This window comes from Gopherus evgoodei, chromosome 20 (assembly GCF_007399415.2).
Source record: "Gopherus evgoodei ecotype Sinaloan lineage chromosome 20, rGopEvg1_v1.p, whole genome shotgun sequence".
NCBI lineage: Eukaryota > Metazoa > Chordata > Testudines > Testudinidae > Gopherus > Gopherus evgoodei.
Window position 1 is genome coordinate 899,727 of NC_044341.1, and position 24,438 is coordinate 924,164.

Below are 24,438 nucleotides of genomic sequence, written 5' to 3' on the forward strand. Positions count from 1 at the left end.
TAACCCCACTGTATAAGCCTGTGGCCAGGGAAGAGTATTATTTAATAATGTGCCCTTATGCAATGCCCCTCACAAGTGTTATAGTACTGTAAAATAAATATGAATAGACAGAACAGAGAAGTCAAGCAAGAGGAAAAATGGAAGGAGATGCAATGGAACAGACAAAGTAGATGCTTAGAGTGATCCTAGACTTTTACCATCTAGAACAACAGGATGAGAGAGCTGGTATGGAGCCTCCACCAGACCTAGGCAGACCACCATCCCATAGCCACAAACTTTACTCCCCTCTCCCTGGTCAGGGCCCAGTCTCCCCTTTGTCTGTGTATTGTGCACACAAAATGCCTATCGAAATGTAGTTACAAGCTCAGCACTTCTCTCTTAGGGTTTTCACCAAAGTATGTGGACACCTCTTCTGGTGTTTCCAATGTGTAAATACCAAAACTGAAGCAGAAATCTTGGATTTATTAAATAGGTGTTATAGATACAAATACCCATAAGGCTTACTTTGACAAAACATTGAACTGCAGTGGAAGTAAGCCTGATACTGACAAAATGCCAGCACTTCTCCACAAGAAACATATTCGTTATGTCAATTAGATCTACACGAGGACGTCAAAACCTATTTCACAGGAAAATTAACGTTTCCGTTGGAATTTGAATTTGTAAACAGCTGGGCTATTTACGGTTTCTTTCTTCACCTTCACTTTGGAAGTTTTGTCCTGTAACGAAAACAAACATTTCTTTTCTTTTCTATCAAATGATAAGAGAAACATACCTTAACGGGAGAAAATGGAAGCACTGGTGGAACTGGAGGTGCAGATTAGGTTCAGTGGAAACTGGGCAATTCCTCATCTTTAGTGGGCAGAAGATATTTTCATCTGCTCTTTTCATCTCTAACTGTGGTGCTAGCCATACAACCTGTTCTTTGACTGGCAAGTCCCCACTGACACAGGAAATCTCTTCAGAATTTTGAGGATCTGTTCCTAACCCACAGAGACCACAACCTCCTTGTACCTCCCTCCTGCTACTTCACAGCTCCAACTTCAGATTTCCACAGCGCTTTATAATAGACTGAACAGGCTACACAGAGAACTGACTCTCTGCCTTAAATTTATGGACCAAAGGCCCAAATGGGTACAATATCATATAAACGAGTTATCTGTGCTATCATTACAGCTGGGATGTTTCTTGGTAACTTCTATAAGGAGCTACCTGAAATACTCCACAAGTAAGGAAATGTGCGCACCCGCACAGAACCTGTTCTCAGCAGTAAGACCCTCAGCAGGCAGAGTCCAAAAAACAAGAGTTACGTCTTTGCTCCCTCACCAAGAGATCTTTGCGTGCCTGGATTTTCTGAGCAATAACAAACATCATCTTTTCACGCTCAATGCGCTGTTTCAGGAGGCTGTACTGGTGCTTCCTTTGCTGGGCTAATTTCTGAAGGAGGAAAAGAGCATTTTTTAGTACAGCAAAAGAACTAGAAAAATATATACTCTCGCTCAACTCATCCCAGGCTGCTTGGGATCACACTTAAGGGTGACTAATTGAGTTTTTGATTAAACAAAAAGCCACACAAGTTCCACGAACAAAGAGTTCTATTAAAGCACCAAATACCAATTTTGTGGTTGCTTCCACAAGGCTCATTGTTTAACTCCTTGACTCTGAGAGCTGTGATTTCCTTGCACGTACCACAATCCTAGCAGGGACCTAAGGGTTAATATAGGCAAGATAATTAGGACAACAGGCCTCCAGGTCTTCTCCGATGATATGTGACTGGAACCTTGGTTTCACAGCTCACCCAAAAGTCAATATACCACAGCAGTAAAGGACGTCCTACCTGTTTCTTCTTGTCCTTTGTGACTGAAGATGCTGCTGACAGTTTGACAGCTTTGAAATGCAGTTGTGTCTGAGACCACCAGTGCATGAGCTGCAGTCCTTTCTGAATGAAGGGCAGAGCTTGCTCAATCCCGAGAGAGAGATTATAGTCTATACCTGCTGAGTCTGATGCAGTTTACACTCAGCCACTCTATGGATCTTGAGGCACGGAAGCTAATCTGGAACTGGATAATCTTCTAGCACCACGCTGAGCATTAGCTCCATATGATCCAGAGTGAAAAGGGTCACCAAGACCAGTTTCTGAAGTGAAAGCATTGCATGGAGACCTCCCAGCCAAACAGTGACCCACCTGATTCTACTTCACTTGCGAGAGCTGATGGGCTCAAAGCACAAGGTGTTACGGCTGCAGGTGTGGCCTCGTTAATATCATTGAACAGAACAGGTCCCAACATGTTTACAATGTGACTGAGTCTTTGGAAGAGGAAAAAACCCATCTGTTGAAACTAGTCCAAGCACTTTAACACCAAGCCAGAGTGAGAGAGCTGGCAGGAGGGAGGGGAGTGGGGAACGTTATCTGACATCTGATTTAAGAACATGCTGCAATCTTATCATGAGCAATTTTAAACACCTTTATTTTTACCTTATTGCACATACTGACTCAAGCTTACAAGACTGCCCAATATATCCAAGCTAATTAGGAGGCATTTATACTGCTAAACCCATGCTTAGCTGCTTCTGAGAGAGAGAACTGCTATGAAATTAAAACATCAGGAGCAAAGCTGATGCTGTCTAAGCAATTCAAGCTGGAGAACAGAGGTCTGGGTGAAACATTTTAAATTAAAGAACAGCTAGGAAATGAGAATTCAGCCTAAATAGCTTCACGGGGAAGAGGAGAAGGCAGAGTACTGGATCACAAACCCCACTGTGTTCAAAGACAGAAGGAAAGAGAATCCAAGTATAAATTTATTAATTAACCAAGAGCCATAGAAATAAGTGGAGAGAAATCTCTGCATATATCCTGGGTATTAGTATTGCCAGGTGCAAAGGTAAGAGGCAGAGTCTGTATATTTGTATCTACTAGAGCCATCCCTTTCACAGGAAGCTTCTCCTTATCCCCACTTAGGGCTACAAGGTTTTTTGTCTTGTTTTGTTTTAAATGCTCAGATACAGCATTTTTGCACTTATTTTATATATATCTAAAACAAACAAATGAATGAAGTCTCTCCATACCAAGGCTTCTTAAAATCCTGGAAACCCAATTAAACAACATTTCTATAAGGAACAGAGACAGCAGTAAAATACCAAATCTGCACATGGAGTCACCAATGGCTCTACCTGCACTTCAACCTGTACTTCCCAATATCACTTTTGGAGTTAATACTAACGACTGCCTCAGTGGAAGAGAACTAACAGGGCCATAAGAAGAGAGACTCCTAAGAAAAAACAAGGTCCACCATCCATGCAGGACTTGTGCTACATCTTACAAGTGCCCTTAGCATCAATTGAAACTGCCTCTTTTAGGGAGCAAAACCATCAAAAGATAATGAAGCTTATGCAAGAGACACACTCAGTAGCAGAGTGTGCACCCATGCTATGCCACCTTACTTCATATGCTCTGCCATCCATCTCAAGCCTGATGTCCAGCACCATTTCTAACTCCTGTTCTGGTAAGGAAAGGATACTTGTTGTGCCCACTGTTCAGCAGTGCAGACGAGTGCCCCTAATTGACCAGGATGTGACTAAACTGCCCCTAATTGACCAGGATGTGACTAAACTGCTTTTCTGCTTCTGGTCTTAGGGAAGATTTGACTACAAGAGTCCAGATATGAAAAGCTGGCATCATGAGGACCGATGCCGATCAGTCCCTGACTCTTTGCCAAGGTGCCCCTCAGTCCCTGGTACCACCAACCAAAAGCCTTAGCCTATAAAAGCAAATGTGTTCAGCCAGAGAATGCTCCAATGGACTCTTCTAGTGTCCATTACATTTTAAAAAGTAAAGTGTAAGGACCCCGTTTGCTAGTGAATGCTAAATCATACAGAGTGGCTACACAGTCTACCTTTAAATGGGCAGGGTGAGTGGCTCCTTTTACTGTTTCCTTCTGCAGGGTTTCAATGGTAGGTCGGTTATACACTCTGTCCACTAGCTCTGGGGATGTGTTCAGGTGAGTTGCAACATCAAATTCTTGAACTAAAATATTTTTTAAAAAGAATTTAAGATTAGTAATGTGAGTTCAGAAACTTTCTTGTGATAGATTGAGCATTTCATCCAAATACATGGCTTATACTCGCTATGAGATGGAGAGTACCAAGTCACCTTTTGCCCTCTTCAGGAGTGAGGTCCAGCCCAACTCCTGAGCAAGTGGAGCAATCCATCTCTTTCACTGTTCAATAATGAGCCCCCAGAGCCTCAGACAAGTCACCATTTCTGAGAGAGGATCTCCCTCACAGAGAAAGGTGTGAAGGAACAACCACACAATTTTAAAGATTTGGACACAGCCCAGAGATGCTGAAGGGAAGTTCTTTTCAATAAATAAAGCCCTAATCTTACCTTCTTTTTTGGTATCAAAAAAGAACACGTGCTTGTTTGATTGCATCCCCTGAGCATCCAGCAGGTGGAGCTCTGATTTCATCCTTTCGATTTTCTGTGGGGAGGAGAAAAAACAGCTTCAGCAGTGGGCAATGCTTCCTTTGTGTCACAGCAACAAATATTCTCTCAATAGCTAAAAACTCTTCATTCCTATTAATTCTTTTGTAAACAGATAACAACCAGACGATTAGTCCATTGTTTACATTTGTCTCTCTTTAAGACCTTGTCAATTCAAGAAGAATTTAAAATAATTCTAAGTACTATCCCTCCCCTAACTCCTTGGTTACGTTTGTAATTTTACAATCATTTTCCTATGTTTCTCTCCGGATTGTTGCATGAGAAAGCCACACAAACAAGAGGAAACTAACCACACAGAGGAAAGAATAGAGGTGACTATCCTCAAAGTACTAGCAATGACACAAAGGAAACAAACTCAAAGTGACAAACACTTTTGTTTCTCTAGTCTCATTACAGAGATGTTAGGTGCTATTGTAACAGACAGAGCTTGATCTAAATTGACTGCATCCCTTTAAAACTAAACAGTTATTTCAGAATCAATAATCTTCAATTCATGCTAAATGTCAGAAACAAGGCCAAGCATTTAATCTCTAACATCTACATAATGTTTTACGACAGTTTATCCAATATACCATGCATTGTCTAAGCAACGGAGCAGTCTAGGACACAGTTTTAATCAAAGACACCCCATTCCCCCATACAATTAAGCTGTATTGACATTTCCTTCTGTCATTTCTTGTATGACTGAAATCTAGCATTATCAAACAAATGCCTATCAGGCAATGGGACAAATGAAGTTAAAATGTATTCATTATGAACAACCTGGACAGTAATGAGAGGATCAGTAAAGGCTATTACCTTGGCCTCTGCCACTCTTTTCATTTCTACATATTTGAGATCCTGTGTCCTCATCACCTTCAGCTGTTCCTGGGTCACCTCTTCCTTTGGCTGCTTAATTAGATGAACTCCATCCTAAAAGCAAACAAAGTACATTAACTGCAGAGATCACTACACTCCTAAAAGTAAGGCCTTGTCTACACTACAAAGTTCTGTCAGCAAAAGATATGCCGTTTTAATTAAAACCGTTGCTGCATGTCCATACTAGTTCCTTGTGTCAGCAGAGTGCATCCACACTAACAGCTCTCGCATCAACACAGAAAGAAGTGCACTGTGGTAGCTATCCCACTGTGCAACTGGCCAGAGGGAGCTTTGGGAAGGGTTTGCAATGCTTCACGAGGCAGGTATAGCATCACATGAGGCAGGTTTCTCAATCCCATCGTTCAAGGGTCATCCTAGCAGATTGTCAGTAGCTTTTCAACTGAAGCACGTGATGGGAGGGAGAGAGGAGAGTGGTATGTCTGGACCGGGGAGAAAGCAGGCTGACTGATCTATCCTGAGGCAGGGGGAGGGGAACCCAACCCCCCCCCCAAGCCAGCCTCTATGTTTGCTCAGGACAGCAACATGCTCTGCCTGCAGTTGTGGATTCCCTCCAAGTTTTCTCACACCCTCCACAGCTGCTGGGAGCAGCATCCTGAGCAGCTCTGTGAGCTCTCCGCACTGAGGACCTCCCACCTCTGCCCGCTGCTGTGCTCCTAGCACAGAGCAGAACAAGAGCATTCCAATTATTTGCTCTTGGCACGCTCAGCTGTAAGATACTTTCTGGAGCTTTGAAAAGGGAGGAGCACATGCCTGCAGATCAAAACAGAGAGCATTGTGGGATACTGGCAGAAGCCAATTCTGTTGATAAAACATACAGCAGTATCTACACTGACCCTTTGCTGCTTTAAACTTTGCAATAAAAGGCTTTATGCAGCTTGTCGAGGTGGTTTTAACAGCAGAGTTTTGACACCAAAAGTAGCTTTGTAGAATGTACACCTCCCTTGTTTTGTAAACAAAAGCTGCTTTTTGCTGACAAAACTTTGTAGTGTAGACAAGGCCTAAGATACTAGGGCAGAGGAAAAGCCCCTCAATGCCCTACTCCTCTAATAAAGACTCCAGAGGGTAAAATTAGCATCTCCTCTGATATCAGGAGCAAGCCATGCTGCAGGCAGGCACAGTGGGTACCAGGCTACTTATTTAAGCATTCATAATTTTTTTTTTTTTTAAAAGAGGAAGGGGACAGAAGAAACCCAGGCACCCATTACCCAAAGCAGAATAAGGCCACCCTGTCTGAATACAACAAACCAGATTCTCACCTGGAGCTGCACACGGGTCATTTTAAAATAAACTCATCAGGATTTTTCTCCAGGGCTTTCTTGTGAAGTGCTTTGAGCGCATTCTCTTTCTTGTGATAGTCACTGAAAAACCAGACAATATATTCAAGACCACCTGCATTCAAATGAAACAGTAAATACTCAATAATGATGCTAAATCTGCAGCAGCACAAAAGGCATTACAAATAGAACCAGAAATCCACAGACCATTTACCCACTGGATTTATTCCTTTCACCAACCTGTCAATATGATCATCTCCACATGTTCAGTGCTAAGTAGCCGCTGAGGCTCCCTCACCCCCCCCCCCCAAGTCTCACTGAGACAGGAACCCACAGACCTGCCAGAAGCTCAGCAACTAACTCCTTCAAACACAGAGTTTTTTTAGTTTTTAAGTTTCGTGGTAGTCAGAAGAGTAATCTTCTCCATCCATCTCTCTGCGATCTTAAATCTCAATAGTCTGGACTCTCAAGTATTCACCGGTGGACCCTGGAGCTGGAAGGCTACTGATGTCGAGGTGGAGACTCAGATGAGTAAAGCTGTGCACATGCATCACTGTTTGCAGGATCAGGGCCTTACGGAATTCCTAGAGGTAATCCGGAAACCCTAATCCCTGCGTTTACTCGTGTTGCTGTCTCGTGTGAGGCGCTGCACGGCTGGATTGAGCGCGGGACTGGGGTGGGCGGACCGACCGGAGCCGGACACGGGGGTGAGACCAGGGCGGGCGGACAAGGCCAGGCCGAGGGCGGACACGGGGGAGGGACCAGGAGGGGCAGGCAGACACGACCGGGCGGACCGAAGCCGGACAAGAGAGCGGGCAGACCGGGGTGGGCAGACAAGACCGGGCTGAGGGCGGACACGGGGGAAGGCCTGGGAGGAGCAGGCGGACACGGGGGAAGGACCGGGGCCAGGCGGATGGAGGCGGGCGGACAAGGCCAGGCCGAGGGCGGACACGGGGAAGGGAAGGGACCGGGGGGCAGACCGAGGGCGGGACCGGGGCCGGACAAAGGGGCGGGCCGGGGCCGAGTGGACACGGGGGGGAGGGGGCGGACACAGCCGAACCGGGGCGGGCGGACACGGGGAAGGGAAGGGACCGGGGGGGCAGACCGAGGGCGGGGCCGGACAAAGGGGCGGGCCGAGGCCGGGTGGACATGGGGGGGGGCGGACACAGCCGGACCGGGGCAGGCGGACACGGGGGGGGGGCCGCAGGCCGAGCGGTCCCTCGCAGCCCCCGCGCGGCGCACTCACTCGGCTCGGCGCTTGTAATCCCTCTTCTTCTCCAGGAGGCCCAGCTGCCGGCGGAACCGGGGCTGCGAAAGCAAAGCGAGAAGCGGGGCTGAGCGAGGGGCGCGGCCGGCGCGTGGCGGACTCGGGGCTGGGCCCCGGCGGGGGGTCTCGCGGCCTCACCTGCCCGCGCTCCCAATGCTCCCGCTGCCCGGCCTTGGCCGCTTTCCGGAAGGTGGCCGCCATGGCGCTGCCTCCCTGCTGCACGCGGCGCTCGGGGACAGGAAGCTCCAGCTGCGCACGCGCAGATCCCACACTGGGCGGGGCCGCCGAGCAGGCCCCGCCCCCAAGCCCCAGCGCTGGGTCCCGACCAGTCATCGTGTAAGACGCACACTGAGGCGTGGGGCTCAGGGGTCACTGGGTGCAGGGACATCTGGGGGTCAGAGGCTACGGGGTCACGGGGTGCAGGGACACCTGGGGGTCAGGGGTCACAGGTGCAGGGATACTAGAGGGTCAGAGGCTACAGGGACACCCAGGGGTCAGAGGTCACAGGGTGTAGGGATACCGGGGGGTCAGGGGGTTAGTGGGGTCAGAGTCTCAAGGGGAACTTAACTGGTGGGGTAAAAAGGGTCACAGGGCTCAAATGCCCTTTGCCTTCCTGGGTGGCCTTGACTCTCTCCCCCCACATCCAGCTCCCTTGGGTGCTCTGCTCCTCCATCTCACAGAGGAAGGTACACCACCATCTAAATGCTGGGAGTTGGCGTTAGAGAAACTCAGACTGGAAATAAGTGTAAATTTGTAACAGTGAGAGTAAGTAACCATGGGAACAACTTCCTGAGGGTCATGGTGGAGTCTCCATCGCTGATCATTTTAAAATCAAGATTGGAAGTTCTCCTAAAAGATCAGCCCTAGGAATATTTTGGGGAAGTTCCATGGCCTGTATTATAAAGAAAGTCAGGCTAGATGATCCCAATAGGCCCATCAGGGCCAGGGGTGTTAAAGCCAGGCTGGGTGCAGACCCACAGAGTTCTGTGGAAGAGCCATCCCTGTACCCCAATGTGACAGTCTACACTGTTAAGTATCAGGGGGTAGCCTTGTTAGTCTGTATCCACAAAAACAATGAGGAGTCCGGTGGCACTTTAAAGACTAACAGATTTATTTGGGCATAAGCTTTCGTGAGTAAAAAACTCACTTCTTCAGATGCATGGAGTGAAAATTACAGAGGCAGGCATAAATATACTGATACATGAAGAGAAGGTCACCTTACAAGTGGAGAACCAGTGTTAACAGGGCCAATTCAATCAGGGCACATGTGGTCCACTCCCAGTAATTGATGAGGAGGTATCAATACTAAGAGAGGAAAATTGCTTTTGTCATGAGCCAGCCACTCCCAGTCCCTGTTCAAGCCCAAATTAGTGGTGTTAAATTTGCAAATGAATTGTAGCTCTGCAGTTTCTCTTCGAAGTCTGTTTTTTGAAGTTTTTTTTGTTGAAGTATGACTACTTTTACATCTCTTATAGAATGTCCAGGGAGAAAAGTGTTCTCCTACTGGCTTTTGTATGTTACCATTCCTGATGTCAGATGTGTGTCCATTTATTCTTTTACATAGAGACTGTCCTGTTTGGCCAATGTACATGGCAGAGAGGCATTGCTGGCACATGATGACATATATCAAATTAGTAGATGTGCAGGTGAACGAGCCCCGATTGTGTGGCTCATGTGGTTGGGTCCTCTGATGATGTCACTAGAGTAGATATGGGGACAAAGTAGGCTGTTATGGTCACCACTTTTACAAAATTATGATGAATCTTGAACAAAGTATGTCTTGTGAGATATCACTGGAAAAGTCATAATCTGTTACATACATTTCAACAGGAATGTGAATCATCATTGTATATGAAGTTATGAGACTTTGCTATAGATTTGTTACTGAAACATGTTGTGAGTCTGGGAAACATCCACAGACCAGCTCCTTAGAAATAAGGACTTGTGAACACAAACCTTACATGTCAAGCGTCACCTACACAAAGGATGTAACAAGAATTTTCAATTAATATGAATGCAGGGCACATAGGCAATGGGGCTATCTAACTACATGACACAGTGAGGATTTTTCCAGCACCTGGAGGAGAGTATAAAATAAGGGACAGTGACATCACCAGGCCACCTCTACTATGGAAAGTAACAAGATTGTTTGGAATACATAGAAACATTTGAACTGGGTGGGAGTGGTCCTAACTGGAAAAACTTTCCATTTGACACAGACTGCTGTAGGATTTTGGGTAAGAGAAACTTTATCCCTTCAAATTTGACTTAGCTTGGTAAAGTTTAGGAATTAGACTGCAATTTTATCCTTTATTTCTTTTTGTAATCAATTCTGATTTTCTATGCCTATACCACTTATAATCACTAAAATCTATCTTTCTGTAGTTAATAAACTTATTTTAATGTTTTAGCTAAGCCAGCGTGTTTTTGACTGAAGTTTGGGGAATCTACTCAGGTTACAAAGGCTGGTGCATATTCGTACCCTTTCACAGAATGACAAACTAATTAGTGAGCTTACTCTGATCAAGGGAGGCTTGAGCAAGGTAAGACTCACATTTCTGGGGCATCAGGCTGGCACTACGGATATGCAGGTGTGGCCCATTTGTAATTCTAGAGTGGCTAGGCATAGCGTTCTGGGTGTGACTTGCATACAGGAGGCTGGGGTGAGTGGGCAGAGTGGCAGCTCACACTGCAAAACAGGGCATAGTGCACACTAGACTGGAGAGTTAAGGGGGCACAGCCATTCCACAGTCCAAAATGTACTCTGGGGCATGTCACACTCAGTCAATGGACTTTCTGCAGTATTGCCAATGCCAAAAGTTCATAAATCTTGAGTTGGTCCCCAAAGTCACACGACTGGCTTAAAAATCTTTAGGTTATTTTAAAGTGGCATCTTTTTATTTGGCTTCTGGTTTTTAACCTGTAGGTCACACTGGAAATCACATTTGCAAGCTCTTCTCCTCAACCATGAAGGCTGCCAACTTAATTGTTTCTCTTAATCCTAGCTGAGATTCTCAAGTAGTCACTTATCTCCAGGCACTGGGACTTTAAATAGAATATCAAATATTGTGAGACTTGTAATAAAATTGTGAGAATGGGTAATAACACTGTTTCTGTGACCTAATAGGGCTTTTAATCTCAACTTCTGTGATTCACTGTGGAGTTACACATCTTTTGGGAGGTTGGCAAACACCCCAATCCTCAGTTCAGCATAATGACACAACAGCCTGATGCAAGCCCCTTCATAGTGAAATGGTGGTGGGGAATACAGAAGATTTTGCAGCATGTTAAGGTATTCATTTGAAAAAAGTCAAAGAAATGGATTTTTGTTTTGTTACAGTGACAATGCCTCCCTAAATTAATATTATGTTAATCTGTGATAAAATTATTTTATTCTACTGAAAATATTTGACTTTGAAACTGTGTTGCACAGCTGTTGAAAGAATTTAATAGTTTAAAACAACTGTGATTTGGTGTGCTGTTTTCTCAGCATCCTACAGAAGAGAGTTTCGGCTCAAAAAGTCTCCTGAGGCCAGTTTAATTCAGGTGATATTTCACTAGAACCCAGACTTGTCTATAGAGCTAAAGGCAGTATCTAGAATTCAATGGTTTAGACAGGCATTGAGGAGGAGAAGGGATCACATCTGGGATCTCCACATTTGCATCTGTCTTGAGACACCTTGGAAGTGCTTTTCTTGTTCACAGTGGCAGCAATCCGTCTTCTAATGAAAGGGTGGGGCCTCCCGCTGAACACTCCCCTTCTCTATTTCTTCCCGACAGTTCCCTGTAATGTGGAAAGTATGCGTGTTTCCCCATTGCAACTTCTTTGGCAAGCATTGCCACATTTAAAAACAGCCTTGTGTCTTGATCCAATTACAGCACTCTGGGACCTTGGAAATTTTACCAGAAACTCTTATTTGGCTGTACCACTAAGATTTATTTATGAAAATAAAACTTAGAATACTTGACTAAAACTTCTGCAGATATTTATCTATTCCTTGCCAAGCTGTGGCAAAGTCAAAAATACTAGAAATAAGTTCTTGCAGTGTTAAACAACATTCTTTTATTGATTCTATTACTTGCTGTACTGAGATATGTATCAGTCAAGAGTCTGATATTGGCTGTGAGTGTTATGACAACATAATTGCATGTTACTGAAAACCTGAATTTTGACTGGTAACAGATTTGTCACATCTCTGCAGGTTCCTGTCTTCATACCTGATCAATGGGAGACTGGGAGCCTGAGAAGCAACTGGAAAACCACAGGTGAAAATAGACCCTTGAGTTTCTGCTTCTCTATAAACAATACAAGTGTTCCCCATAGCCACAGATACCATGGGCTTAATCCTGCTTCCACTGAGGTCAATTGTAAAACTCTCACTGACATCAGTATGTGCAAGATCGGAGCCCTCAAATACATACATATTTTCTGCCATGGTTTACTGTGGCTCATACCTTTGCTCTGTCCTGCCTTTCCTCTCTTCCACTAGTTGGAAGCATCATCTGTTCTCCTGATGTCATGCATGTTGGTGAATTCCAGGCCTGATGTGGCAGCAGTTGTGAGCACCTTGTTTTCTTGTAGGGAAGTTTGTCTCTTGCCTATTAAGACTGTTGAGCTCTCTCTTGCTGATGAAAAGATAGAGGTTTTGTTTTCACACCAACAGCACACTCTCTTTATAAAAGTAGAAGAAATGCCTCTGTTTAAAAAACAAACAAAAAACCTTATTGACAAGTATAGAGGCTGGGTGGCTCATAGAAATGGGTTATGGAGACTTCATTTTTTTAATTTTAAGCTTGATTCTGACCTGGATCAGAAGTGAGTGAATATTGTTACCATTTTCTGGCTGCAGTTGACCTATGAGAAAGTGGACTCAACCGAGTTCCAAGTGGGCATAACTGCTTGTCATAAAATTCATCACCACAATTGGATCTTCTGGTTGGCAGTCTGAGCTCAGACTCAAGTACAATCATTTTGGCTACACTGTGCACTAAATAGCTTTATTTAGATTTGACTTTAAGTCTATAAGCTTCTTGGGCAGGGATTGTCTTTATTTTTCTGTCTTGAACAGGGTGGGGAACATAGTCAGCATTTAACAAATACATTGTATAATGAAACGTGAGAAATCTGTGCAGCTGGTGACCATGTGAATCACTTACTGTATCCTGTGCCTGAAGTCCCTATCTGTGACATATGGATAGTACTTCTCTATCTCACAAGGCCATTGTGATGATAAAACCCATTAATGATAGTGGGGTGCCAGATATCTTAGGTGATGAGGGCCAGATAAATACCCAGATGGAACAAAATCCCCAAATTACCATTTAACCTTGACTTGAGCTGTAGTTCCTTTAAAAATTACAACAGACTTTTACCACACTGAGGAAAGATATAGTCAATGACTTAATGATGGAAAAACAAACCTTTACTATGATCCAAGTGACCTTGCTAGTCTACACAAAGAGTGAGTCACCATGGAAGGAGTGACCCTGGGTGTAGAACCCTCATATCTCAATGTCTGTATTTTGACCGATCAACCTTTTACCCGCAATTGGGAATATTGCAGATTATGTATTCCTTATGTCACCCGATCTTAAACCCAATTTTGCACCCTCAATAATCTGTATGTTATTCCCTGATAACCACAAACTTCTATGCTTAAACTCTGTACCGTTAATTTTTTTTTAACATGATCTTAATAACATTTTTAAATCTGTGGAGTGACTTAAATCTGAGATCTACTCAGTACAGCTCCAAGTGACTCAACTGGTAAAGACAGAAGACTCTGACAAAAGAGAAAATGGGGGGCTGCACTCCAAACTGATCTAAACCATAAACTTTGAGCTGCACAATTGGACGCCACTCTTGAAATGGCTATTTGCCTCCAGTATCCTAGTTCCAGACAATTTGGCTGCGTGGTCTATTGTATGTCATGTTCCCAGTGTATCCTATATACCAGAGCTAGACATGTACTAGAAAAAAAGACTAATGTGGCAAAGATTTTCCTTTCTTGTTACAATCCATCCACTTTTACAATGTTACCTTCTCTCATGCTGTGAGGAGAAATTGAAAACCAGCAACGCACAAACCACACACAAATTGGAGGTTTGTTTCACAGACGCACCAAAAAGATACCTTAATTTTAGAGAAGGCATCCAGCTAGAATTGTGTGAACCTCTTAACCCTCTGGTCTTAATGAAAAATTCCACTCTGAGTGCTGACCTGGGAGTGGGTGGGTGTCATATCTGACTTGCTTACTGCATTCCATTTCTAATAATTCATTGGCCTTTCTGCAACATTCCTTTCTTGGATTTATACCTTTTTATGGTCTTGATATTCATCTGTGGGGTTCCCTTTCTCATGGAACTAATAAAGTTGTTTTCTACTCTTTGTATCTAGATCCTCACTTAGCACAAAATGGCGCTGCCAGACAGATTCCTTGTTTGATTTACTTAACTCCACTATTCACATTTGAAGGTTTCTACACTTCCTAAGCACCTCATGACTATAATTTCAGCTTACTATCTGATATGTCCTCTCTCAGAGGATTCTACCATGCCTTTGCAAAAGGCAGACTCAAGGATTTAACAGGTCTCTTCATCTCTAACTACTGAGAACTTAAGTCCATTTAAAGATTTGCTTTTATCTTATAAGACCCTTTTGGATCTTAGAAATTTTGTGGTGCATTTTGTTCTTTTGAAGTGATGTGTGAGATTTCCTGTCAGCAGGAATCTGCTTCAGTCTGGTCTGGATTTTGGGAAGGGACCCCAGCTCTAGGGCTAGCTAGGGCAGGCCCCAATGAACAGAAGATGAGGGGACAACAGTGTCTGGTAAGTCCCTAACATTAAAATGCTTTTGTGGCAACATCCTCAGCTGATGTAAATCACAATAGCTCTATTTAAGTCAATGGAGCTATGTTAGTTTACAGCAGCTGATGATCTGCCCATTTATGTTTTAAAAAGAGAAGAAAAATTCCAAACTCAAGCAAAATGTACCTTGTGCAGCCTGGCCTGTGGATGGTATCCTGGTTTGTGTCATGCTTGAGATGAACAGAATGCACAAATTATTTCTTTCATCTGCCTTTAAATGTCAAAAATGAGTAATAGACAAAACCCTTAAAACATAAACTAATATGTGAGAGACCTAATTAATTTAGAAAAAAGTGAGAAAATTAGGTTTTTTAAATCGTATCTAATTTAATTAGAATTTTACAGTCCAGTTATCAGCAAAAGAAGACTCTGTTGTAGAAGCTGTGGGTCTTTGTGAACTGACAGGCTATGTGGTGTGCTAAGGGCTAGAAATAATAGGCAGATGAATGATCCTTTCAAAGCAAAATCACACAGACCATCCAGGTCTGTCAGATATTCTGTCCTATTCGTTCTCAGATGCTCCTGTTCACTGTAAAGTAAAGCAAATGATGAAACAATAAAAGGCACCCAACACAAACAGCAATTCAGCAAAACAGGGAAACAAAGACAACTGAGGAACTGTCTCTGTCCATAATAAAGGGAAGAACCAAGGAGAAAGCAAGTGGCCAGACGCTTCTTGTACGAAAATTCACATTTTCTGCTGTGGCTCTCCCTACAAAATCCAGGATCGCAAGAGAGTACTGTGATTCCTGGCTTGATAAGCACAACAGCTCCCAGGAGGTGGTGCTCCAGGGTAAGAGACGGAGGAGATTGGTGTAGATGTTTTCAAACTACCTTTAAGAGAAAGGATTCAATGCAGGAAAAGTTTCACCAGGCTCGTTCCCTTTCCAGCAGCCACTGGCTGCCGCCAGGACTTTCCCAAAGTACAGCAGTTAGTACATCTCTCTGGTGACCTCAGAAAAAGAACACTAGGAAGAGCAGCTCTGACTGAAGCTATTACTACCGTGAAGCCTTATTATATGTTGTTGTAGGCTTTTTGTAGCCCTGTTGGTCCCAGGAGATTAGAGAGACAAGGCGAGTGAGGTAATATATTTATTGGACTAACTTCTGCTGGTGAAGGAGACAAACTTGCAAGCAACACAAAGCTCTTCAATATGTATTTTCCTGCCAATAAAGTTTAAATGAACTGAAACTGAATTAAATTAATTCCTTGGTTCATCTATCATTTTTATATCTGCCCTCCTCCCTTACACAATTCTGGGTTGAACTCTCTTCCTATTTAAACCAAAACCATTGGGTATTACACAGAACTGATTCCTCAGGCTCTCTATGATAGTTTGGCTCTTTAAACACTGGCTGTATGTCCAAACAGAACTTAAAGGATAAAAGGAGACCGTGTCCATTTCCTGACCCTTGGAAGGAGAGTCCTGCTCTGCAGCAGATACACTATGTACATGTCCACTCTTTTTTTATAGCTGTAAATTACATTAACATGGTTTGTAAGGCACGTTGGAGAAGTATAATGACAAAACTGGATTAAAAAAGACTGAGACTAAATGAACTCATCGTTAAGGGAGTTTGAAGGACCCTAATGTAACCTGAATTCCTCCTATGGTTTAGAGAGAGCTGGTTTTGGCCTTTTGCTGAACTGAATTTCTTTGGAAGATAGTTGGAATATTTTCATAACGGTTTACGTCCATGCTTTGCAAATAATGCCAGCTGAGCCTCTGCTCTCACTCACTCGGGGCTATTTATGCAGTGTGGTAAGCCTATCTACTTGGCTTGGAGCAGGGACTACTTTAGGGAAACATCATAAAAGGCTGTGAAGGAACACAATATTATTAGCACCACAGATGTGGGGGGCACGATGAAATCAAAATGTAGGCATTTGAGTGCTTCACAGGCAATGGCAGTGCACACTTCACACACACTGCTCTCTACCAGTCCATCTATCTCTAGCCTTTTAGATGGTCACCCATTGCAATGGTATCTGAGGGGTTGCATCTAAACTCTGCTTAGAAGGGCCCCCTCAAGAAATTAAAAAGGGCAGAGGCTGAATGGCCCATTCAGTATCACTAGTGTGACTTCTCAGTGCAGGGGCATTCTGTTGTAAGGTGGATACCCACACACTAGGAATTGGCTGAGATGGAAACATCAATTTACTAGGCAGGAGGGGACGCAGACTGAGCACAATCAGAGGGTAACAACCTTCACTCACTCCTGATCTTGGGCAGATTCAAACCCAGGGTCTGGAGGTGACAAAATGCTCTTCAGCTCATCCCCAGTCCCCTGCACAACCAAGGCCTGTCTGCTGGCCTCATGCTGCAGGGAAGGCAAACTGTGAGACAGTCAAGAAGATTTGGGTCATGGTTAGGCTGGGGCCTGGGCACCTCAGCGACTGCTCTGCTGCCGTCCCTTCAGTGGCCTTTTCCTAACTGCCAGTGGGTGCCCAAAGCCCTAGTTTGCCGAGACCGATCACAGGATTTCAGGAGGGAGCCCCTAGGGTTAGGCGTATTTGTGCAAATTAATACCCTTCCCCCAGGGCCCTTGCACATCCAGCATCCCCCCTCTGGCCCTTCTCCACAATTCCCTGCCTCCCGCCCCTAGTTCCCTGCTTCCCCCCAATGCCTCCCGCCCCCAGGACTCTGCTTCCCCCCAATGCCTCCGGCCCCCAGTACCCTGCCTCCCCCCAATGCCTCCGGCCCCCAGGACCCTGCCTTCCCCTGCCCTTCCCCCAGGACCCTGCCTCCCCCCAATGCCTCCAGCCCCCAGGACCCTGCCTTCCCCTAGGACCCTGCCTCCCCCCCAATGCCTCCCGCCCCTAGTTCCCTGCTTGCCCCCAATGCCTCCCGCCCCCAGGACTCTGCTTGCCCCCAATGCCTCCGGCCCCCAGGACCCTGCCTTCCCCTGCCCTTCCCCCAGGACCCTGCCTCCCCCCAATGCCTCCGGCCCCCAGGACCCTGCCTTCCCCTGCCCTTCCCCCAGGACCCTGCCTCCCCCCAATGCCTCCCGCCCCTAGTTCCCTGCTTGCTCCCAATGCCTCCGGCCCCCCAGGATCCTGCCTCCCCCCAATGCCTCCGGCCCCCAGGACCCTGCCTTCCCCTGCCCTTCCCCCAGGACCCTGCCCCCCCAATGCCTCCAGCCCCCAGGACCCTGCTTGCCCCCAATGCCTCCCGCCCCCAGGACCCTGCCTCCCCCTGCCCTTCCCCCAGGACCCTGCCTCCCCCCAATGCCTCCCGCCCCTAGTTCCCTGCTTGCCCCCAATGCCTCCGGCCCCCAGGACCCTGCCTTCCCCTGCCCTTCCCCCAGGACCCTGCCTCCCCCCAATGCCTCCAGCCCCCAGGACCCTGCTTGCCCCCAATGCCTCCCGCCCCCAGGACCCTGCCTCCCCCTGCCCTTCCCCCAGGACCCTGCCTCCCCCCAATGCCTCCCGCCCCTAGTTCCCTGCTTGCCCCCAATGCCTCCGGGCCCCAGGACCCTGCCTTCCCCTGCCCTTCCCCCAGGACCCTGTCTCCCCCGACCTGCTCCGCCCAGCGGGCGGGGCGGGGCGGGTCCAGGGGCCGGGCTCCGGCTCACCCCGACGGGGACTGGGCGGTTGCCTCCGCCGCCCGACCCCGTCCAGCGCCGCGGCGGGCGAGGAGGAGCAGCGAGCTCGGTTCGGCCCGGAGCGTGCGAAGGAGGTGGGAACGGGGGGTGCCTGGGGCTCCGGCGGTGCGAGGGGCGCCCTTGAGAAGGGGGGTCCCTATGGGGGCGTTACGGGGGGCTCCTGGAGGGGGGTCCCCGTGGCCTGTGGGTGTCTGATCCCCTGCCCCTCCCCACCCCTTATCCCTGCGGGCGGGCGGGCGGACGAGCCGTGGCCCCAAGGGCTCTGACCGCCCCGTCCCCAGCCGCCTGGCCCCTCTGTTCAGGGCAGTGCAGCCCCACTCTGCACGGTGCCCCCACCCGGTCCCCAGCGCGGTCGAGTCCTCTCGCCGTCTCGGAGCCCCTGGGAGCAGAGCCGCTTTTTACAGATACTCGGATGGTCTGGTCCTGGCACGGGCAGCGGAGGCAGACTGGTACCTGCGTACACGGGTACTGGGGGCAAGGGTCGCACCCGGCATAGAGCCCTATCACCCAGCCATCGCTTTGCCGGCTTAGGTTGTAAACGCCTTGGGGCAGAGTCTGTGTCTCCTTCATATATTGTACAGCCCCGAGCATGCCATAAACTCCCTAAAGACAGAGACAAGCCCCTTCCTTGCAAAATACTTGAGCATAGGGCAGGAGCCAGTGGCTGGCGAGCTAGTGCCCCCCTTCCCGCTCTGTAAATTGGGGCACTGGCAACAAAAAATGCGAACTGTACCTAGGTACTGTATGTGCCTCCACAATGAGGCTGGTGTGAGTTCTTTCTGACTTGCAGAAATGCTGTGTCCTGGCTGTGAGCTGCCTCTTTGTTTTGGGACGCTGGGAACAGGGATTGGTATTTTTTTCTTTGTTCAGATTCCAGCCTTTTAGTCTTTGCCTAATATAGGTCAAATTTCATGTAGATGATGGTATAGGGTGACCAGACAGCAAATGTGAAAAATCAGGACAGAGTGTTGGGGGGTAATAGGAGCCTATATTAAAAAAAACCCAAATTGGGACTGTCCCTATAAAATCGGGACATCTGGTCCCCCGAGGATGGTAGGACTTTGAAAAATATATTCACAAGTTGCCCAGCACATGTGTGGGGTGAGGGGGGGCTAAGCCATCAGCTTCTGCAGAATCGAAGACTTTAGTTCATTCAAGGAGTTCCTTCCCCTTCTATGGTGAAGAAAACACTGTAAATATGACTAGAGGCAGTGCTGGCTTCCTGAGTCTACAGACCGCAACAGTGCCGCCACTGCTGCTATCTATCTTTGCCTGAGCTTTGAGTGAAATTAACAAGACTTGAGGCAGATTCTCTGCTGCTCTTCAGAACTGTGGTCAACAGTGAACTTGACAAGAATTTATGGCAATTTAATTGGGAAAGCAGCAGAGGCTCTAGGGAGGCAGATCACAAAAACCAGAGGCAGAGGGAGGGGTAGAATGTCAGAGCACCTCTTCTCCACTACCGAGCACCAGAGGTGAGCAGGGAAAGATGAGGATTTGATTTCAAATGTATCAAATACCTTCCTCCTGCCCTTCCCCCCAATGCCGTGCCTCCCGCCCCCAGTACCCTGCCTCCCTGCGCCTTTCCCCCCAACAATAGCCAACTCTGGGGATCTCTGCACCCTTTTGTTTCCCAGCAGTTGGTAAAGGGGACTTTGCTGGTGGATTGACTCTCCCCAGCAAGTAGCTCATGAATGTTGATGGTGCTCACCTCTTCCCTCTCTTTTCATATAGCTTCTGGTTAGTAAGTGTCTACTTAAAAACTTCAAGCTCTGTGTTTTCAGCATATTTCACAAGCGAGCTCAGTGGATAATTTTAACAGTTTGCAATATTCATGCACATCAACACTGGAGAAGAGAGTGTATGTTTATTTCCTGTTACACACATTTCTAATGCAACTGACTCTGGTTTTTCTTTTTCAACGGACTTTCACTTTAAAATCAAGCTTTGAATTTTATTCTTCTACATTTTTGCAACACCAGTGACTACCTGTGACACTCTTTTTCCTTGGAGCTTGAATGAACTCAGGAAAATATAACCAGGGATGAATTTGGCCCCAAATGTCTAATTCTTTAATTACAATCTGTGTTTCTATCCCAGGGTAAATTCTCAGTTAATAATTCACTTCTTATGAATTGTGACTTTGGCACTGCCCAGCCCTAGCAGGGAAAGTTTGGAAAGGAAAATCTTTTTAAGGTGAGTTCTCAGTGTAATTTTCTTAAAGAGAAAGTGGGAATGAAGGGCCAAGGAGATCACTATGCTTTAATTTTGTAATAAAAGGAAGATGATTACACTGGAAATCTGGATTTATTTTTTGGAATGTCCAATAAGCTTTGTGGCATTTTCTGAAAGGAATATGAGAAAAGAAAGTATCCAGCCACGGTTTCTCCCAAGAGTGCATGTGCCTGCTGTACTGTAATTGTGATTGTTAAAGTCCTGAGCCTTAAACTTCATCCTTAATGAAGAAGTCCTGAAACCAAACAGACACAGAAGCTAAATCTAAATCAAATGCTTAAACAGAGTTGCTCTGAGAAGGTGTTAGTAGTGGGGAGGCATTTTGCACACATCCGGACGGCACAGTGAAATCAAGAGGCTTTGGCCTTCCTATGACTGGTTATTTTGAGCCCTCAGTTATTTGGTTTTCTAAAATTCACCTTGCTGTTTCTTTTAAAATAAGATAACAGAGAATTTGCTGCTTTAAGCAACAGATCAGTATCTATCAAAACATTATTATTAAAAACCACTTAACCTCACCTACTGCTGTATTCTTAGCTCTTCAGGGAATGCTTTTGACTTGGGTCTGTCACCCCTTTTTCAGCTGGGAAGTGTTTCATGCTGTCTTTGAAATTACACATGTTACGATCCCTTTTCCAAGGGGAGTGACGGAAATCCCATTACCAGAGACATTTTAAAACCAGCCTGGACAAAGCAGCAGACGGCACGTTGTGAGGAACAGGCCTGCCCTGACCCGAGGCTGGCCTAGATGTGACGTAATGTTTTCCCATCTCTGACTTGTAGGCTTCTACACTGAGGTCTAGTTGTTTAGGTTTTTATTTGTTCTGTTTATCATTTTAATGCTTTTAAAACTGTAAGCCAAAGCCGCCAAATTAAAAAAAAAAAAATCAACTGCCCCCAACTGTTCATTTTTGGGAAAGCTTTTGATTGACTATTGCATGAGGAGTCTTTAATGTTAAAAACTTGCCTTCTACATGAAAACCTAAGTGATATGTTGAACTCGCAGCCCTCCGTGACTCTTTATCAAGGGACATTATAGCTTCTTGGTGGACCAGTGCAGCAGGCACATGACAGGAAAGAGGGAGTTTGTATTTTTGCCATCCTGTTCTTCAGTGGTGCAGTTTCCTCCACTTTGGGATGGGGACCATGTGGTTGCTTGCTCCATGCTCATGCTGGCTGGTTGCTTCCACGGAGCTCCTGATAGTGCTAGCTGCTAGCCTTGGTTTAACTTCTTCTTGTTTGGGAATCACACGGACAAAAAAAGTCACCTAGAATTGAGGAGTGGTGGAAGGAGGCTTCCGTGAGCTGTGAGCACTAGTGACTCTTTGAAACTTGCGCTGCCCGAGGATGCAAGGGGATTTGGGTTTTGGTCCACTCCGAGTGTAGGACTGCAGAGAATACAATTAATAGCTCTTCTGTGTGCAGAAGTGGCTGCTGGAGCTTTGGGAGCACAAGGCAAAAAGCACAAATGGGTGGGATGGACTCTGCTTCTCTAGGTGGGTAATGCTGGGACGATGCTGTGAAGACTGACTGGAGCTGGTGGGGCCTTAAGCTCCTTGCAGTGAGCATCCTGGTCTCAGTTGCTGGACCATCACATTCTCTCCAGCACCGATCACCAAGGTATTCTGGTGGCACTGGATGTTATATCTATGTGTTCTTCAGAATGTGACCCCAGGATCTTAGTGCTGACTGGTCGGCTAAAGGTCAGGCCGGTTCCCTGACCGCTGGCAGGATGCTGGGTCACCAGCCTTCCCTCCACCAGGCTGGCGATTGGCCCCCTGCAGGGTTTGTAGCCAGCTGCAGCATGCCTGCTGCCAGAGCTCTGCTTCCTATTTACACTGCAGCCCATTTCAGAAGAGATGTTGGGGTGGCCCAGCTGGCAGAGGATGCGGCAGGCAGCTGGAGTGGTTCAGTTCTCTGGAGTCATCACAGGCAGCAGTCTTCTTCCCAGTCTGCAGTACTGTAGTGTCTCTCCTCTTGCCTTTATGTTGTCTCAGAACGTTAGGCCTCTGCAGCTCTAGTGGTGTTCACTGATGGTCGATTTCATTTCAAAAGGGGTTTCGACATTTACAAGGTCAATAAGAAAAACATCCACCGTCACTCAGATAACCACTCATAAGGGCTATAAGTCTACCAGCTTCAATGCACAAGCCAACTCCAAATTGCTGGGGTCAAGAAGAAACTTCCCTACAGAGAAGTTACTGCTGAAGTGGCCGCTGCAGGGTTCATTGCACCTTCCTCAGAAGCATTTAATACTGGTCAAAATAAGACCGGTCTCCCTGCCACCTGGCTCGCCCGATAAGGTACTTCCTACCGCATGTTCCTAATTCCAGTTACATCCACCCCATTGAACGGCCTTCCACTTCCTGCATGCCTCAGGGCTCAGACTAACTCTTCCTCTTCTAGGGAAGATGCATTTGTGGCAGCCACAGCAGTGGTGTGGAAAATGTTTGTGGGACCAGCTGAGTTGTTTCTGTTTGTGCTCATGGGATTCCTGCTGTACTTGGCTTGCACAGAGCCATGCTTGCAGGGCCCTTGTCACCCCAGCAGCTTTGGGCAGAAGGACTGCAAGCCTGTGAATTGTTTGGCCTCTGCCTGGCCTTCCGTGTCAAGGATTCCTCAGACAAAGGGGTTATTTACCGACAACTGGGGACTGACTAATGGCTTTGAATAGATGCCTGCCCCTTCTGCTGAAGACGCCTGATTCGGCAGCTGTCCTAGTGACTCTTGTCGATTGCTCCAGTAAGGAAGCCATCAATCCTGGGATTGGGCTACTTTGGCATGTCTGCCATTCTTGACTTGCCAGAGCCCTCTCCCCCTCCCCCCCCCCCCCGGTCCCTATAGATTACCAGCTTGGGTTGGAAAGAGGGACGTGCTGGTGACAGTCACTGTTCCTTTGCCGATTGGAATGTCTCTCTCGTGTTTGCTGTATTTAGCTCATTCTGCCTATGTGAGACACTGCAATGAAACCAGACATGTTATCAGCTATCAAAAAAACAGCTATCAAAAAAACTTTAAACCAGAAACTTCAGCTCGGTTTTCTTGAATTTTGGAAAACATCTAAAAGGGGGCATCTGGGGTGGTGCAGCGAGAAAGGAGAGGTCTGCTGAGTCTAGAGCCTTACTGGGGTGAAAGGAACAGAGAAATCTACAGCAGCAGTCCCAAACAGCAGCTGGGAAGGGGAAATGCCAGTTGCTGCAGTGGCAATTAGAGAAACTAGTACCCAGGTTTGTGGCAGTTGGGGATTCCGTTTAAAGCCCGTTATTCAGTGTCCGAGTCCCTTCTTTAAAACCCAGAATCTTCAAGTAGGAGTGTTGAGACTTCGGAAGCTGGCAAGGCAGTCTGGTCACATGAGCTCTATCAATGTTAATAGGGGTTGCATGGCTAAAAGCCTTCGCTGATGTTGAAAATCTTTCTCCACTGAATAGTCTTAGTGAAGTAGCCATAATACTGCATTGGAGCTGCTGCCACAACCTCAGTGCTTAGATACTGCAGTGATAGGACCCCAGATAGTCACCCGAAGGCCATTTGCCTCCGTGACTCATAGCTGCTAGACTTTACCATCCCAAGCAAGCCGTGTCTTGGCTACAGTTCCATGGAGAAAAGCTCCACACTGGGAAGATGTACTTGCTGTGGGCAGGTCCTGGTTCTTTGTTCCTTCTTCCCCTTCTGACTTCTGTTGACGTTGTAAGATGTAAAATACAGTGTCAGCAGTTTACAAGGAGGGAGAGAACAATGTTTCCTGTTGAGAAAAATGTGGAGGGTCGGGTTGTGAAAGGAAAGGGGGAACTGAAGAATGTCACGTCTCC

At 46.6% G+C, this 24,438-nt stretch overlaps 2 protein-coding genes and 1 long non-coding RNA gene across 4 annotated transcripts in view; 2 read left to right on the plus strand and 1 right to left on the minus strand.

Annotated features, from left to right (window-relative positions):
- Positions 1-442: 442 nt before the first annotated feature.
- On the minus strand, positions 443-22,906 carry UTP11 (UTP11 small subunit processome component). The gene is given in 10 exon segments (XM_030538733.1): positions 443-719; positions 1,327-1,437; positions 3,894-4,024; positions 4,385-4,478; positions 5,300-5,413; positions 6,637-6,668; positions 6,671-6,738; positions 7,901-7,962; positions 8,060-8,149; positions 22,901-22,906. Coding segments are annotated over 9 exon segments (759 nt in total). The 5' UTR covers positions 8,123-8,149; positions 22,901-22,906; the 3' UTR covers positions 443-635.
- On the plus strand, positions 10,773-15,552 carry LOC115637475. Its single transcript, XR_003997269.1, has 3 exons — positions 10,773-11,213; positions 12,124-12,187; positions 15,305-15,552. It is a non-coding gene; the product is annotated as an uncharacterized LOC115637475 (long non-coding RNA).
- FHL3 (four and a half LIM domains 3) overlaps positions 18,370-24,438 on the plus strand; it is a 41,965-nt gene continuing 35,896 nt past the window's right edge. Inside the window, exon 1 of one of the 2 annotated variants that reach the window (XM_030538731.1) lies at positions 18,370-18,468. The gene's annotated coding sequence lies outside the window, so the exon portion shown is untranslated. The remainder of the gene's footprint in view (positions 18,469-24,438) is intronic. The other variant, XM_030538732.1, reaches the window with a different exon arrangement.